General features: G+C 35.6%; 1 protein-coding gene across 3 annotated transcripts in view; it reads left to right on the top strand.

Annotated features, from left to right (window-relative positions):
- si:dkey-219c10.4 overlaps positions 1 to 14,806 on the top strand; it is an 18,037-nt gene extending 3,231 nt beyond the window's left edge. Inside the window, exons 2-14 of one of the 3 annotated variants that reach the window (XM_087268178.1) lie at positions 1,070 to 1,231; positions 1,344 to 1,395; positions 1,971 to 2,073; positions 2,401 to 2,543; positions 2,626 to 2,685; positions 3,983 to 4,160; positions 6,782 to 6,904; positions 6,985 to 7,077; positions 9,266 to 9,333; positions 9,438 to 9,540; positions 10,696 to 10,800; positions 11,188 to 11,334; positions 12,793 to 14,806. In XM_087268178.1, the coding sequence (XP_087124304.1) occupies positions 1,070 to 1,231; positions 1,344 to 1,395; positions 1,971 to 2,073; positions 2,401 to 2,543; positions 2,626 to 2,685; positions 3,983 to 4,160; positions 6,782 to 6,904; positions 6,985 to 7,077; positions 9,266 to 9,333; positions 9,438 to 9,540; positions 10,696 to 10,800; positions 11,188 to 11,334; positions 12,793 to 12,957 (1,502 nt within the window). In that variant the 3' untranslated portion in view covers positions 12,958 to 14,806. Of the gene's footprint in view, positions 1 to 1,069; positions 1,232 to 1,343; positions 1,396 to 1,970; positions 2,074 to 2,400; positions 2,544 to 2,625; positions 3,323 to 3,418; positions 4,161 to 6,781; positions 6,905 to 6,984; positions 7,078 to 9,265; positions 9,334 to 9,437; positions 9,541 to 10,695; positions 10,801 to 11,187; positions 11,335 to 12,792 lie in introns of all 3 variants that reach the window. The other 2 variants (XM_087268180.1, XM_087268179.1) reach the window with 2 other exon arrangements.
- The last annotated feature ends 384 nt before the right edge of the window (positions 14,807 to 15,190 follow it).

The following is a 15,190-nucleotide window of genomic DNA, read 5'->3' as shown; positions in this document are numbered from 1 at the left end:
TGCACACATGTGCCAAAGCAGTTACAATTTGTTTAAATCAATAAGAAATGCCACTATGAAGTGAACAATAAGCTAATTGTTTAGAGATCTAAACTTACGGTTTTGAAAAATAAAAATTTCAAACGAGAATTGAGCCAAGGCAATTGAGAAAAACTGTAAGAAAGAAACCCTCTGAATTCTGTGATATTTGGGAGGTGTTTTTGAACTTTGTGAAAAATGGAAGCTTTAAAAATGTTATAAAATGTGTGAATTTGTGTTTGATTACATTTTTTAATGATTGTTATTTATTTATTTGATTATTTCCCTAAACCTGTCTGGGGTACATTTGAGTAATAGGTTTTGAATTACTGTAAAACCTTAATAAACTTAATAAAGACATGTTATACAGTAATTTACAGACTATTTACACTCCTTCAAATGGTTTCAGATGTATTTTTCTTCTGATGACCACAAAATAATATATTTTGAGGAAAGCTGAAAACCAGGCGGCACAGTTGATCAGTGGTTAGCACTGTCACCCTTAGAGCAAGATGGCTGCTGGTTTGAGTCCCAGTTGGCATTTCAGTGTGGAGTTTGCATGTTCTCCTCATGTTGGTGTGAGTTTCCTCCAGGTGCTCCGGTTTCCCCCACAGTTCAAAGACATACGGTATAGGTGAATTGAATATACAAAATTGGCCTTAGTGTATGAGTGCGCGTGTGAATGTGAGAGCATATCGGTGTTTCCCAATACTTGTTTGCGGCCAAAAGAAAAATAAATGAATGAATGAATGAATGAATGAAAGCTGAAAACCGGTAACCGCTGACATTCATAGTAGAAAAAAACAAATGCTATACTATGAACATCACTGGTTACAGGTTTTCAGGTTTCTTCAAAATATCTTCTTTTGTGTTCAACAGAAGAAACTCAAACTGGTTTGTGGCAGATTAGTAAATGATGACAGAACTTTCATTTTTGGGTGAACTATCACTTTAACTGCATGATTTGAGTTTTTATTCCACCTCAGTTATGAAGATTGGAACTATTTCAAGTGAAATTGATGATGTTTATATCTGTGTGTTTGCATCGCAGATCTTTTCCGAGCTGCAGCTGAGGCCGGACCTCATGACATCTTAAAACTGTACAATACTAAAGGCAATATCATTAATATTTCCCCTCAGCTGGCCTCCAACAGCCCTCACTCCTACTATAAGCTGGAGGTAGTCGCTGCAGACTGCAACAGTGAGCTGTTAGGTATCCTCCACCAAAATACCAGAGAGTTGCCGTATTATTATGAATTAACATAATTTTCTAGAACACACACATATATAACCTGTATATTAGAATGCTGAACTCTGTCTTTTAGGCTCCGAGCTGGCAGTTGCTTTGGGATTTGACCTCACTTCTATGGAGAAAAGGTAAAGATGTTACTTATCAGTGAAATCATTCATTCATTCTGTTTTCAGCTTAGTCCCTTTATTAATCAGGGGTTGCCACAGAAGAATGAACTGCCAACTTATCCAGCATATGTTTTACGCAGCAGATACCCTTCCAGCTGCAACCCATACACACTCATTCATAAATACTCATTCACTACGGACTATTTAGCTTACCCAATTCACCTGTACCGCATGTCTTTAGACTTGTGGGACAAACTGGAGCACCTGTAGGAAACCCACGCGAAGATGGGAGAACATGCAAACTCTGCACAGAAACGCCAACTGACCCAGCTGAGGCTTGAACTAGCGACCCTCTTGCTGTGAGGTGACAGTGCTACCCACTGCACCGCCCCTCAGTGAATTCAGCAAACGAACACTATCCAATCAGAAATGCCCTCAGCCTGTTGTTTTGCATATTCCAAAATAACTGTCTCTGGATTTACTGACAAGAAGTTCGAATGCCTTTAAGGGGCGGGGTTTTGTGAGTGGGCGGGGCTTCTGAAGTTTGTTAGAGCACATAAAAGTTTCACGATTAAATTTAGTAATTTACTTAGGTTACAGAGTCTGGAGAAAAGAATCTTGACAGAAGCAGCGGAGACTCCTGCTATTGTGTATGAGATGAAGAGACAGGTGGAGTCTTTCAGAGAGAAACTGGAGGTCTGAATCAATCTATCTATCCATCCATCCATCCATCCATCCATCCGTCTATCATTCTATTAATCTACCTATATATCTGGCTGAATGACAAATTTGTTTGAAAATGACTAAACAAAAATGATTTGCTTTTTGTATTGAAATTAAACTTGAGTCAGTACCTGTAAATCAATTTAAGTTTACAATGTTCTTTTTTGGGCTTAGAAAAGTCATGTTTACAATATGAAAAATATTAAACAAATCTTTATTATTTTGTTGCTTGACCTTCTTTTTAATCCTTGTCCCATTTCTACATTTCTAGCCTACATAGCTTACTGTGTTTTTCTGCAGAGCGTGGAGCACCTGAGCTGGCTGGGTTTGTTTAAGGACATGTCAGAAGGAACCCACAAACCCTCTCCTTTTTACCACAAAAGAACGTTGCGGAAAACCCGGGAGGAGTGTGAGCATGTCAGAGAAAAGTTTCTCCAAATGAGGTGACATTCCTGTCAAATATGGAAGAGTGTAATATGTATTGAATATAAAGAAGTAAATAAAAATCTCATTTATTTTCTCTAGTTCTCTGGAAGTTTCAGAAGAGGTGAGACAGTATCTTAAAACACCAACTTTTGATAACTGGTAAGATTTTCAAAAGTTTTCAGATCTTCAGAACTGTCACTACATATGAAATAGTGCACATACACACACTTCATACTTAGTTTTCATTATTCTTAATACCATATAATTATTTACCTCAGAAAGCTCAGAAAAAAAAAGGTGGGAGGTGTGGACATATACTGTGGGTAACAAGTACATATTTCATGACTTCAAAATTAGAGATGTTTGAAAGAATAAAGCATATTTAGCATGCTGTCTAGGGAGAGGGCTCTGAGCTTGGAAAAGACACCCCAACTTGTGTTATTCCCCTATAGTTGGGAAAGTGAGAGATGTTGGGGTCAGAATGAAGAGTCTAGCCTGGCCCCAGAACGCTCCCCCTAGGTAGATATTGTTTACGAGGTGAGGTGTTGGGGTGGTGGAGGGATGCTAAAGTCGTGAGATAATGGAGGTTGGACGAGTTTGGTATTTATAGGGGTTTGGCCTGATTGGATAACTGAATGATGTCAGTGATGTACTAGAATTGTTGAAACATCTGTGCATGCTCCTCCTGAAATTTGTATATAGAACATCACAAAGAGTTCAGATGCAAAAGCCTTTAAGTGCTGTCTGAAATTTCTCAAAAAAACTGTGAGAAAAATTCTTCTTTTTATATATATATGTATGTATATATATATATATATATATATATATATATATATATATATATATATATATATATATATATATATATACACATAAAAGAAAAAGAAAATAGAGAAGCACAAAGAGGAAAAATAGTAAGGTAATTTCTAACAGAGAGTGTGTAAAAAATACAATGAGCATGTCCTATAAACGTATGGACGTATTTAAAGTAGAAACAGGCAAGTCAAGTAATAATAATCATAAATAATAGCAATAATGTTGTTAATAAAGTAGTGAACGTGGCAGAAATATGACTTATTTTTGGAAATAAATAGGAAACATGGGTACTTCACAGTTGTGGCCACATCAAAGTCCTGCACCTGTCAAACATGAATAGGAAATTGTTAGTGAAGCAAAGCACGGCACTTCTAAAATAAGCATAAAGAACGAACGCAGCAGAGATCAAACCTTTCATCTGCCCGAAGGACCTCATATCAATATTAATGCTCTTGTTCGATGTTTACAAATGAAAAGCACTTTTTGTGAGTAAACCACTAGAGCTTCATGTTCATTAATGCGTCCGAAAGTGGACTTGCTGCATTCAAATTAACACAAGATCTGATTCTACACACAGGGTTAATAGGAAAACCTGTTTATTCCCCTAAATAAACTTTATAGAAAGAGTTTGTGTTGGTAGGCAATGGGAGGACGCGGAGATAATGGTGTTGCTCCAGGTGATGTACACAGATCTGGACTTCATCTCCACGTTCAACATCGAGCCGGATGTGCTGCAGCAGTTTCTTTATGAAGTGTACAGACGCTACAACAACATCCCCTTCCACAACTTCAAGCATTGCTTCTGCGTCACCCAGATGGTAAGAGGGTTTGCAATCAGCCTCAGGATTATCTTCACTTATCCACTTCTCCTTCTGCCTGATTTATAAATTCCGGGCCTCAGACAGCCATCATTTCACTCAAACAGCTGCCATCGAAACCTCAATTGTAATTTTACTGGAATCCAGTCTCTTTCGCTTAATTGTCTGCAGTAAGTTAATGTTATCCAAAGCGATGAAAAGAGAAAACAGTACACTGAAAAACATTATTAATTGAATTTACTTTTTATTTTTTGCAAACAATTTATATGGACTGAATCAAATTAATTCAACTTAATTCAACTTCAACTTAGTTAAACTTAATTCAACTCAATTAGTTTGTTTAAATTTAGCCCATATCAATTGTTTTGCAACCACTTACCTTAAAACAATTTAGTGATTGCAATGAATAATTTGTTTTAGTGTTTATGTGATTCATATTAGCTTTTGAAGGTTAGTTGTAAAGTAATCAAATTCAAATAATGAAATCACTGTAATCGAGTAGATTTTCTCAGGAATTTTACTAGTGCTGCTAGGTTGCTGAATCAAATTAACCTTTTGGGTCCATTGAACTTATATTATGTTACACAGCTTGCGAAACTTATAAAATTAAGGAAGAACATGATTACCTTAGATTAATAAGTTACTACAACCTAAAAACATATGCTGTCAGGACTAACTGATCATATCATGTTTTACAGTGTTTTATTTTTACTTGAGTACATTTTTAGTGCTGTATTGTTACTTTTACTGCACCACTTTTCTTTAACCAGCACTCAAAAAGTTATTTTTGCTGCTTGTTAGATCTACTCATTTAAAACGAGCTGAATCAACACAAATCTTGAGTTTTTTGGGGCGACAATTCAATTGTTTTATGTGCAATCCACTTAAATTTGTAAAAACAAAAAAATAATTCTAACGATTGGACGCTAACAACGAACAAGGATCCATATGCAGTTTATTAGTGAGAAGTTGTACAGGCAATGGTCAAAAACAGGAACAAACAGGTGCATAAATGTAATGCAAAAAGCAAAACAGTCAAATGGTCAGGCTTAGGTGGCAAAGAACCAAAAATGGTAAACAAGCAAAAGGTCAAAAACACCGGAAGATTAGACAAGGAAAACCTACTTTGTAAAGTTGAAAATAAACAGGACTCAGCAAAGTGTCTGTGAAAATAAGTGGTATATATGGTCCATGTAATCAGTAATCATGAGTCTTAGCTGTGTGTGTGTGTATGGATTATTGTCAGCTGTCACAGGAGTTAATGAGTGTAAAGAGTTCTGGAAGTTGTAGTTCGATAACAATACTGGAGGTGATCTCCAGTGGAGAAAATACCACTGATCACAACAATTAACTTGATCAATTTGTGTTTGAAAAAAATGAAAAAATTGTGTGGAACCTAGCATTTTTACAGTGTGCAGTCACATCTTTTGTACGGTTATTTTCTCTTGACTACAGTGATTGGCTAAGTAGAATAATCAGTCCCATGATTCCTGCTAATTCTAATTGTGTCCAAGAAGACAAAATTGTTAGACTCCAAAAATGACTTTTGTTACTAGTACTTATTTAAAATGAGTGGAAACAACATACTTTTAACGTTTTTAGGACATCTTAACTGTTTTATGTTTACTCCACTTCAAGTTGTAATAACGATTAAATTAACTTAATCAATTTATGTTGGGACAACACGAAGGAACCATTTTTTACAATTTACATGTTACTAAGAGACTGTTTAGACTGGATGTCAGTGACAGTTTTGGGGAAATTACTTTTGAAAGTAATGCATTACAATATTAAGTTACTCCCCTCAAAATTATCTAGGTGCGTTAATGAGTTACTTTACTTTATCATTACCTTTGTTGAAGCTTGATCTCTTTCAGAACTTGCAGGGTTTTTCCCTATATTTTTAAATAGAGGAGCTCTGCAATCAACAACTAGTCTAACTTGCAAGTCTAACTTACACCTTCATTTACCTTTAAAAAACAAATTTAGAATAATATTATCTTTTGAGAACTTCCTGACCCCAGAGCTACATGTATATACATGCTCTACAACATTAATGAAACTTTAAAGCAATGTGTTTGCCATTTTTGTACTTTTTGTCACATTAGTTGTTAATCCCTTTTACCTTTTCTTCAATTTGTTCAAAATAATGAATGCATTCTTTCATTAAGTGCATGATTCAATTTAACTATATTAATTTTAATTGACCATTAATTTTTAAAAGCTAATTAATTAAAATAAAAGTAGCTCACGTTACATTTTTAAAAAAAGCAATTCAAATATTATTACTTATTTTTTTAAGTGATGCATTTCTTTACTCCTTACTTAGGAAAGTAATATATTATTACATAACTCACATTAATGCATTACCCTTAATACTGATCACTGATGAAAATATGAAGGACGCCTATGCTGTTGGAAATTGCCAAATGGCCTTAAACAGTAACTAAATGCACTACAGAATGTTACGTTTTCAAATACATGTACAAATTGCATGTACTCGATTAGTGCTGCTTAAACTTGGTTTTGGGCACCAACTGCTGGACACTTGTAGCTTTCTAGTCAAGGTTCAAAGTAAAAAAAGTTCTGACCGCTAATATCTGGGTCCATTTGTTTGTCAGATGTATGGGCTCATATGGCTAACAGATCTCAGAAGCAAGATTGACAGCATTGATCTCCTCATCATGTTGACCTCGGCTGTCTGTCACGATTTAGATCACACTGGATACAACAACGCCTACCAGGTGAGAGGGGCTTTGACTGGCTCTGCTGCTGTTTAATAATACAGTACACTGAAAAATGAAGACACTATGTCACATTTCAGATTAATGCACGAACTGAACTTGCTCTAAGATACAATGACATCTCCCCACTGGAAAATCACCACTGCGCTGTAGCCTTTGAAATCCTGGAAAAGGTAAGCATTTTTCCTTATTTGTTTTTTGCGTTAGTTGGATGGATGGATGGATGGATGGATGGTTGGTTGGTTGGTTGGATGTATGGCTGGATGGATGGATGAATGAATGGACAGATGGATGAATGGACGGTTGGATGGACTTGGATGGATTTTTTGAGATAGTTGGATGGATGGTTGGTTGGATGAATGAATGGATGAATGGTTAGATGGATGGATGGATGGATGGATGGATGGATGGATGGTTGGATGGATGGATGGTTGGTTGGATGAATGAATGGATGAATGGTTAGATGGATGGATGGATGGATGGATGGATGGACTTGGATGGATTTTTTGAGATAGTTGGATGGATGGTGTGTTGAATGGATGTATGGTTGGACCAATGGATGGATGGATGATTGGTTGGATGTATGAATTGATTGATGGATGGGCTTGGATGGATTTTTTGAGTTAGATGGATGGATGGTGTGTTGAATGGATGTATGGTTGGACAAATGGATGGATGGATGATTGGTTGGATTTATGAATTGATTGATGGATGGGCTTGGATGGATTTTTTGAGTTAGATGGATGGATGGTGTGTTGAATTGATGTATGGTTGGATGAATGGATGGATGAATGGATGATTGGTTGGATGTATGAATTGATTGATGGATGGACTTGGATGGATTTTTTGAGATAGTTGGATGGATGGTGTGTTGAATGGATGATTGGTTGGACGAATGGATGGATGGATGGATGGATGATTGGTTGGATGTATTAATTGATTGATGGATGGGCTTGGATGAATTTTTTGAGTTAGATGGATGGATGGTGTGTTGAATGGATGTATGGTTGGACGAATGGATGGATGGATGAATGGATGATTGGTTCGATGTATGAATTGATTGATGGATGGACTTGGATGGATTTTTTGAGATAGTTGGATGGATGGTGTGTTGAATGGATGTATGGTTGGACCAATGGATGGATGGATGATTGGTTGGATGTATGAATTGATTGATGAATGGGCTTGGATGGATTTTTTGAGTTAGATGGATGGATGGTGTGTTGAATGGATGTATGGTTGGACAAATGGATGGATGGATGATTGGTTGGATGTATGAATTGATTGATGGATGGGCTTGGATGGATTTTTTGAGTTAGATGGATGGATGGTGTGTTGAATGGATGTATGGTTGGACGAATGGATGGATGAATGGATGATTGGTTGGATGTATGAATTGATTGATGGATGGACTTGGATGGATTTTTTGAGATAGTTGGATGGATGGTGTGTTGAATGGATGATTGGTTGGACGAATGGATGGATGGATGGATGATTGGTTGGATGTATTAATTGATTGATGGATGGGCTTGGATGAATTTTTTGAGTTAGATGGATGGATGGTGTGTTGAATGGATGTATGGTTGGACGAATGGATGGATGAATAGATGATTGGTTGGATGTATGAATTGATTGATGGATGGACTTGGATGGATTTTTTGAGATAGTTGGATGGATGGTGTGTTGAATGGATGTATGGTTGGACGAATGGATGGATGGATGATTGGTTAGATGTATGAATTGATTGATGGATGGGCTGGGATGGATTTTTTGAGTTAGATGGATGGATGGTGTGTTGAATGGATGTATGGTTGGATGAATGGATAGATGGAAGATTGGTTGGATGTATGAATTGATTGATGGATGGGCTTGGATGGATTTTTTGAGTTAGATGGATGGATGGTTGGTTGGATGGATGTATGAATAGATGGAGGGATGGATGGATGATTGGTTGGATGTATTAATTGATCGATGGATGGACTTTGACTTTTTTGAGTTAGTTGGATGGATGGATGGTTGGTTGGATGGATGTATGAATAGATGGAGGGATGAATGGATTGTTGAATGGATGGATGAATGGATGTATGGATCGATAGTTGGTTGGATGGATGGTTGGATAAAAGGTTTAATGGATGGTTGGTTGAATGGAAGAATGGCTAAATGGATGGATAGATGATTGAATGGGTGGATGGTTAGATGGATGACAAAAATACCAAAATTTCATTGCATTGGACCAAACAACAGTGATACTGATATTTTTACATAATCACTTTTTCATATTCAGAGTTGCGATATCTATATTAATATTGGAAAGGGTTAAATATATCCATTCAAACAACAGCTGTCTGACTTGTTTTTCAGACTGAAAGCAACATTTTCCGAAACTTGCCGACAGAGCAATACAAAAGAATAAGAGAGGGCATAATTAAGTACAGTATATCATTTACTTAACTTATCTTATCTTGACAAACATGTGCATATTAATTCCAAACTTAAATTAAAACTTACTTAACATTACTTATCTTCCCTGCAGGTGTATTCTTGCTACTGATATGTCCAGACATACAGACATCCTCAACAAGTTTAAAGCCATTTTACCTGTGTTTGACTTTGGCAACAAGGATCACAGAGATGTGGTGAGGATGGAATATGATCAAACCCAAAAAGGCCATGCTGCTTGGGTGAATTAAGAGGTTGTCAGGTTGCTGTTAAGTGATTGCTACTACGTAGACAAGTGGTGGACATGGTGGTGGACAAGGTTCAAGCACTTGAGTGAATGTACAGATACGCTAATAAATATTACTCCAGTAATTGTATAAAGTCCTCCTTTTCAATTTTACTAATTACTTATTTTATACTTATTTTACTGCACTTAAGAATTAAAAGTAAAAGGTGCTGAAAATTCTCTAAATGAATTATAAAGTCTTTATAAAAAATTATAAAAAAGGTGCTCAAAAATTCTTTCACCATTTACTTATCCTCCATTTGAAGAATATTCTGAAGTATGTTGGAAAGCAGCGGCCATTGACTTCCATAGTAAGTCTGTTTTTCTAACATTCTTCAGAATATCGTGTTTAGTTCAACAGAAGAAAGAAACTTATAAAAGTTATTAACCACTTAAGTGTGAGTATAAGTATAAGAGTATAAGTAACTTTTTTAATTTGGAGAACTATCCCTTTATCAATGAATAATTTTAAGGTTTAATATTCAGGTATATTTAAAATTCCTTGTAGAGACGACCAAACTAGCAGTTATCTCAAGTAAAATTGCAATAGTTTGTTTAGGAAAAACATGAAGCAAAAGATTCCTAAACAAAATACTATACAATAATAAAGTATAGATACACTGTAAAAGAAAACATTTTTTTGTTGTTGTTGTTGAACCATCTCAACTTCTCTAGTCATCTCAACTTGCATCATTCAAACTGGTAAAAAAAGATTAAGCTAAACTTTGTATGTGAAATCTGATTAACTGATGAAAATGAAAAAAACAAAAACATTAGTTGTCATGATTTTTTGTCATATAACATTTTACAGTGTACTTAAAAATTGCAATCACAGTAATAAAAACAGTGTCCATTATACTGCCCTGTAAAGAAATTCGACAAAAAGTCATGAAAACATATTTTTTTGTTACTTAAAAAAAAAAAAAAAAAAAACAGTTACTGTCCACTGATGCCTTTGTTAAAAAAAAAAAGAAAAATCTATTTTAAATCTAGTTTAGCTGCTAAAAGCATTCAGCGTTTTATGGCTGTTGTTGATGATGATTAGCTTTGAGTGTTTGTTTCTCAGTTGATGATGATCATGATTAAAGTCAGTGATATCTCCAACGAGGCCAGACCCATGGATGTGGCCGAGCCGTGGCTGGACTGTCTGCTGCAAGAGTTCTTCAACCAGGTAAATTATACAGTCAAACATTTCTCAAGTTATCACAATATATTCGCTTAAGTTTTTCCCAGTCAAACTGAACAAATTAATCTTGATAATGTCAGATGACTTCGATAGAAAGGTAGTGTATATAATGGATTACAATCAAGCAAAAATAATCCAGACAGCTGTTAGTATCACAATATTCTAACTAGAACCACACTAGCATTCTACCTCCCTCACTTACTTTGAATTACTATCCTCATTTGCGTAAATAAAATATAGTATGCACCCACTATTAGATATCTATAAGGATATCTTTTTAATGGAATAATTGTTATTTTCCAATTATTCTTTATGGTTGCTTGGACCGTATTTGAATTGATTTTATCTAATGTAAAAAAAAAAAATGTGTAGAGTGATATGGAGAAGTTGGAGGGCCTTCCTGTCACCCCATTTATGGATCGAGACAAAGTGACCAAACCTTCTTCTCAGACGGGATTCATCCGCTTCGTTCTCTTCCCTCTCTTCATCGAACTGGCCAATCTGTTTCCCTGTCTGGAGGTGAGCAATTTCTGACAGGAAAATGATGATTACAGATGAAAAAATACTATAGTGCTTTTTGAACCAATCTATAGTAAAGTGTATTGTACTTTATATATTATTTATTCACAACACTTTGCTAATGAATGCTACAGCATATTGTAGGATTAACTGTTATGACCTGATTCACTGTACTATACTGTACTTTAGTTTTAGAAGTGGTGTTAGTGAGGCCAGCAGGGGGCGCCCAACCTGCGGTCTGTGTGGGTCCTAATGCCCCAGTATAGTGACGGGGACGCTATACTGCTCAGTGAGCGCCGTCTTTCGGATGACACGTTAAACCGAGGTCCCGACTCTCTGTGGTCGTTAAAAATCCCAGGATGTCCTTCGAAAAGAGTAGGGGTTTAACCCCGGCATCCTGGCCAAATCTGCCAACTGGCCTTTGTCTATCATGGTCTCCTAACCATCCCCATATTCCAATTGGCTTCATCGCTGTCTCCTCTCCACCAATCAGCTGGTGTGTGGTGTGCGGTCTGGCGCAAAATGGCTGCCGTCGCGTCATCCAGGTGGATGCTGCACACTGTTGGTGGATGAGGAGATCCCCCCATTGTGTGTAAAGCGCTTTGAGTGCACAGAAAAGCGCTATATAAATGTAAGGAATTATTATTATTATTATTACAGTAAACTGTGGTGTACATGCATATATACAATAAACACAGGCTAGTTATAGAAATTAGAGTAGGCCTATTGTGTAACGTGCTTTACTACCAAAGTTGTTATACCATACCATAGCACCTATAGGACAACACAATCATTCAAGCATCTTACTACAGTATGCTTTAACACACTATATTTTTACTATAAGCTGCTATAGTATATTTGTCATGTAGAAGAATTCTAGTTTTTGTTATACACAGGTCAACTTTGGCAAACTTACACACAATGCTAGTTTAAACTATGAACTAACTATGGAACTTTGTCTTGCTGAGAGAATTTGCAGTGAATGAATGTTATTACACTCAGTGAATGACTGAATTTATGCTTTTGAATTGCATTATGGAACCTTGATCTTCCTCTAAAAGCCTTTGATGTTGAAAGGTTTAAAAATTTGGACTTTTTTAACAGTTTAATTGTGTGAAGTAAAATATTGTCAGGGTTGGTGTTGTAAATTACAATACAAAAACTTGGTAATAAGCTGCGAGTACTTTTTCTGTTATTTTACAAACATAAATAACATCTTGTCTCAAACTACTAAAATGTCAATAAAAGGCAAAAGTGGGGAGATCAGAGATTAAAATCCGATAATGCAATTCACAACCGTAAATAAACCAAAAACACCTGTAAAACACAAAATACAGAATATTAATTGACAGATTTATTTTTTTACAGTGTGGGTAGGCCTTCAACATGGAGCGCAGCCACTTAGCTGCTCTAAAATTGCTGTGTAATGGGTAAATTGCTTTTATATTTACCTTGCAGCAACACATTATCGATCCAGTGCGGAAAGCCCTGGATTATTACACAGAGATGGAGAAAGCGCTTGAGAGAGAGAAGCAAAACCGAGCTCTGAACGAGACGACGGTCAAAACCAGCACCTCTAAAGAGCCTGATGCTAATCTAGAAGCGAAACCTGCCAGCCTGTAATCAGACTCAAACTGTGTCACGTCTGTTACTGTCAAACTGAAAGCTGTTTCAGAGTTGTGGTTTAGGAAGGTAAATGTGTTTAGCATTTTTGACCTCAGAAAATATACTGTAGGCTAATATATTTAGAAGAGAGTTTAGGTGAAGAGTGAATATTGAAAAGGCTTAACCTACATGTTTGCTTTTGCTAATTTAATGTAACATATAGTTATTACTTATCAGCATGAGTTATTTTGTTAGAAATATATTGTTTTGGTGACACATTACGGAATAAAATTGCTTAATAAAATAAGTAAATGGCTGAGAAATAGTTTTTTTGCGAAGATATATGCTGAATATGCTTAGTCAGTCCATAAGATGGCGCTATTTAAAGCTATGATTACTTGTTCGTCAGATGAGGACAAAAGTTGTGGGAAGAGAGCTGAAAAATCAGACTCAAGTACTACTTGCCATAAAATGTTATACAAGTAGAGAAAACATATATTTTCTAATAAATATTACTCAAAGCCTATGCTGTAAAATTTATTCCACCTTATACCCTGTCAATTAAAAATGTAGCTTTAATCGGTGCTATTATTTATAATAGTTATTTAAACTGTTAAATGAATAATTTACTTTTATTGGATTGTACATTTAAAATGTGACATTAATTTAATGTAAAAGCGCATTATATGCCTATGCATATGGGAGCTGTCAGTGTGGCAATACCTTTTCAAAGGATTCCTAAAGTGTCTTATCGGTATGTCAAAATAGGGCTGGGGGATACTGACCAAAATGTATATCTCTATAGACAGATATTTTATTTAAATCTCTATATTTTTGGGATGAAAGGTGATATACAATAGGCTATCTGTATTTTTTATGAAATTGAATAATTTTTATTAATATGAATATTTTTTTAAGTTTATATTCATCATTAGAGGATTTTGGTTTCATATTTTGAGATCTTCAACACCCCTGCTACATATTTTTCTTTGTCATTTAATTTTTGTTAATTTTCGTTATGTTATTTGTTTATATATTTTCTATTACTATTATTAATGAGGATGGAAAGATTGTGAATGTATTGATTCTTATCTCAGTCTTTTGTGTAATTCTAAAAAGTATTAATGCCTTCCTTTTACTGTTCAAGCATTGATAATCAAAAAATAAATAAAAAACTATGGCCATTTAGTTTATTCAATTCACCTATAGCGCACGTCTTTGGACTGTGGGGGAAACCGGAGCACCCGGAGGAAATCCATACCAACACGGGAAGAACATGCAAACTCCACACAGTGGAGGCGACAGTGGGTGCTAACCACTGAGCCAACGTGTCACCCAAAAATGATAGATTGTCACTGCTAATTACTTTAGTCTATAAAAGATTGTATCAAACAACGAATAAAAACATCACAAGACTTTTTACATTCAAATTTATTTTACAAAAGAAAACTTAAATTCTCTTTACACATCTAGTTCCCGAAAATCACATAGTGTTTCTTTAATCTGACGATGCAAATGGAATAAAATGCATGCAGTGTTGCATTTCTCTCAAAATACTGTCCTGCACAATTCCCACAATTCCATTTGAACTCCATTTGAAGCCATTATGTTGCAGAGGCAGATAAAGCATTAGCATGCAGCACTGTACACATTTGCATAGTAAATGGCTCTCGCTTATTTTAGATACGCTTCTCATCGTCTTTTCCCAACATGCCATTGCATGAAACATAACTTTCACAGACGAAAAAAGAAATCATCTAGTATTCTCATGGATGGAAGAGTCAGTAACACTCACCATGGTTTTACCGGGACGGTGGAAGGGAAAGTTCAAATGTTCTTTAATTTATTTGTTTAATAAACTTTTAACAAAATGAGATGAGTCTGATCAATTTCCTAACGTTTTCTTTACAACGTAACATATTTTTTGGCCGATTAGTAATGTATAAATAAATTCATACAATCTCATTCGTACAAAAAAACCTCTGACCACACCCTAACTCCACCCACAACCCCTAAATATAATACACTGGATAGACTGTATCAAAATGTACGAACGAGATAGCAAGGAATCATACAAATACTAACGGAAAATAGTTACAAATCGTAGTGAGATTGTGTTGCCTAATGACATAATGACATTTAAAACTAAATACAGCATAAATATGCATTCAAAAAATAAATCCACAGAGCTCCCAAAAAGCAATCTGTCTGCAGAGGTTAAAATCAAACATGTACCTTACTAAAAAGTTAA

Source organism: Danio rerio, chromosome 9 (genome assembly GCF_052040795.2).
Source record: "Danio rerio strain M-AB ecotype USA chromosome 9, GRCz13ab, whole genome shotgun sequence".
NCBI lineage: Eukaryota > Metazoa > Chordata > Actinopteri > Cypriniformes > Danionidae > Danio > Danio rerio.
The sequence above is the reverse complement of the archived record's forward strand: the minus strand, read 5'-3'. Positions and strand labels throughout refer to the sequence as shown.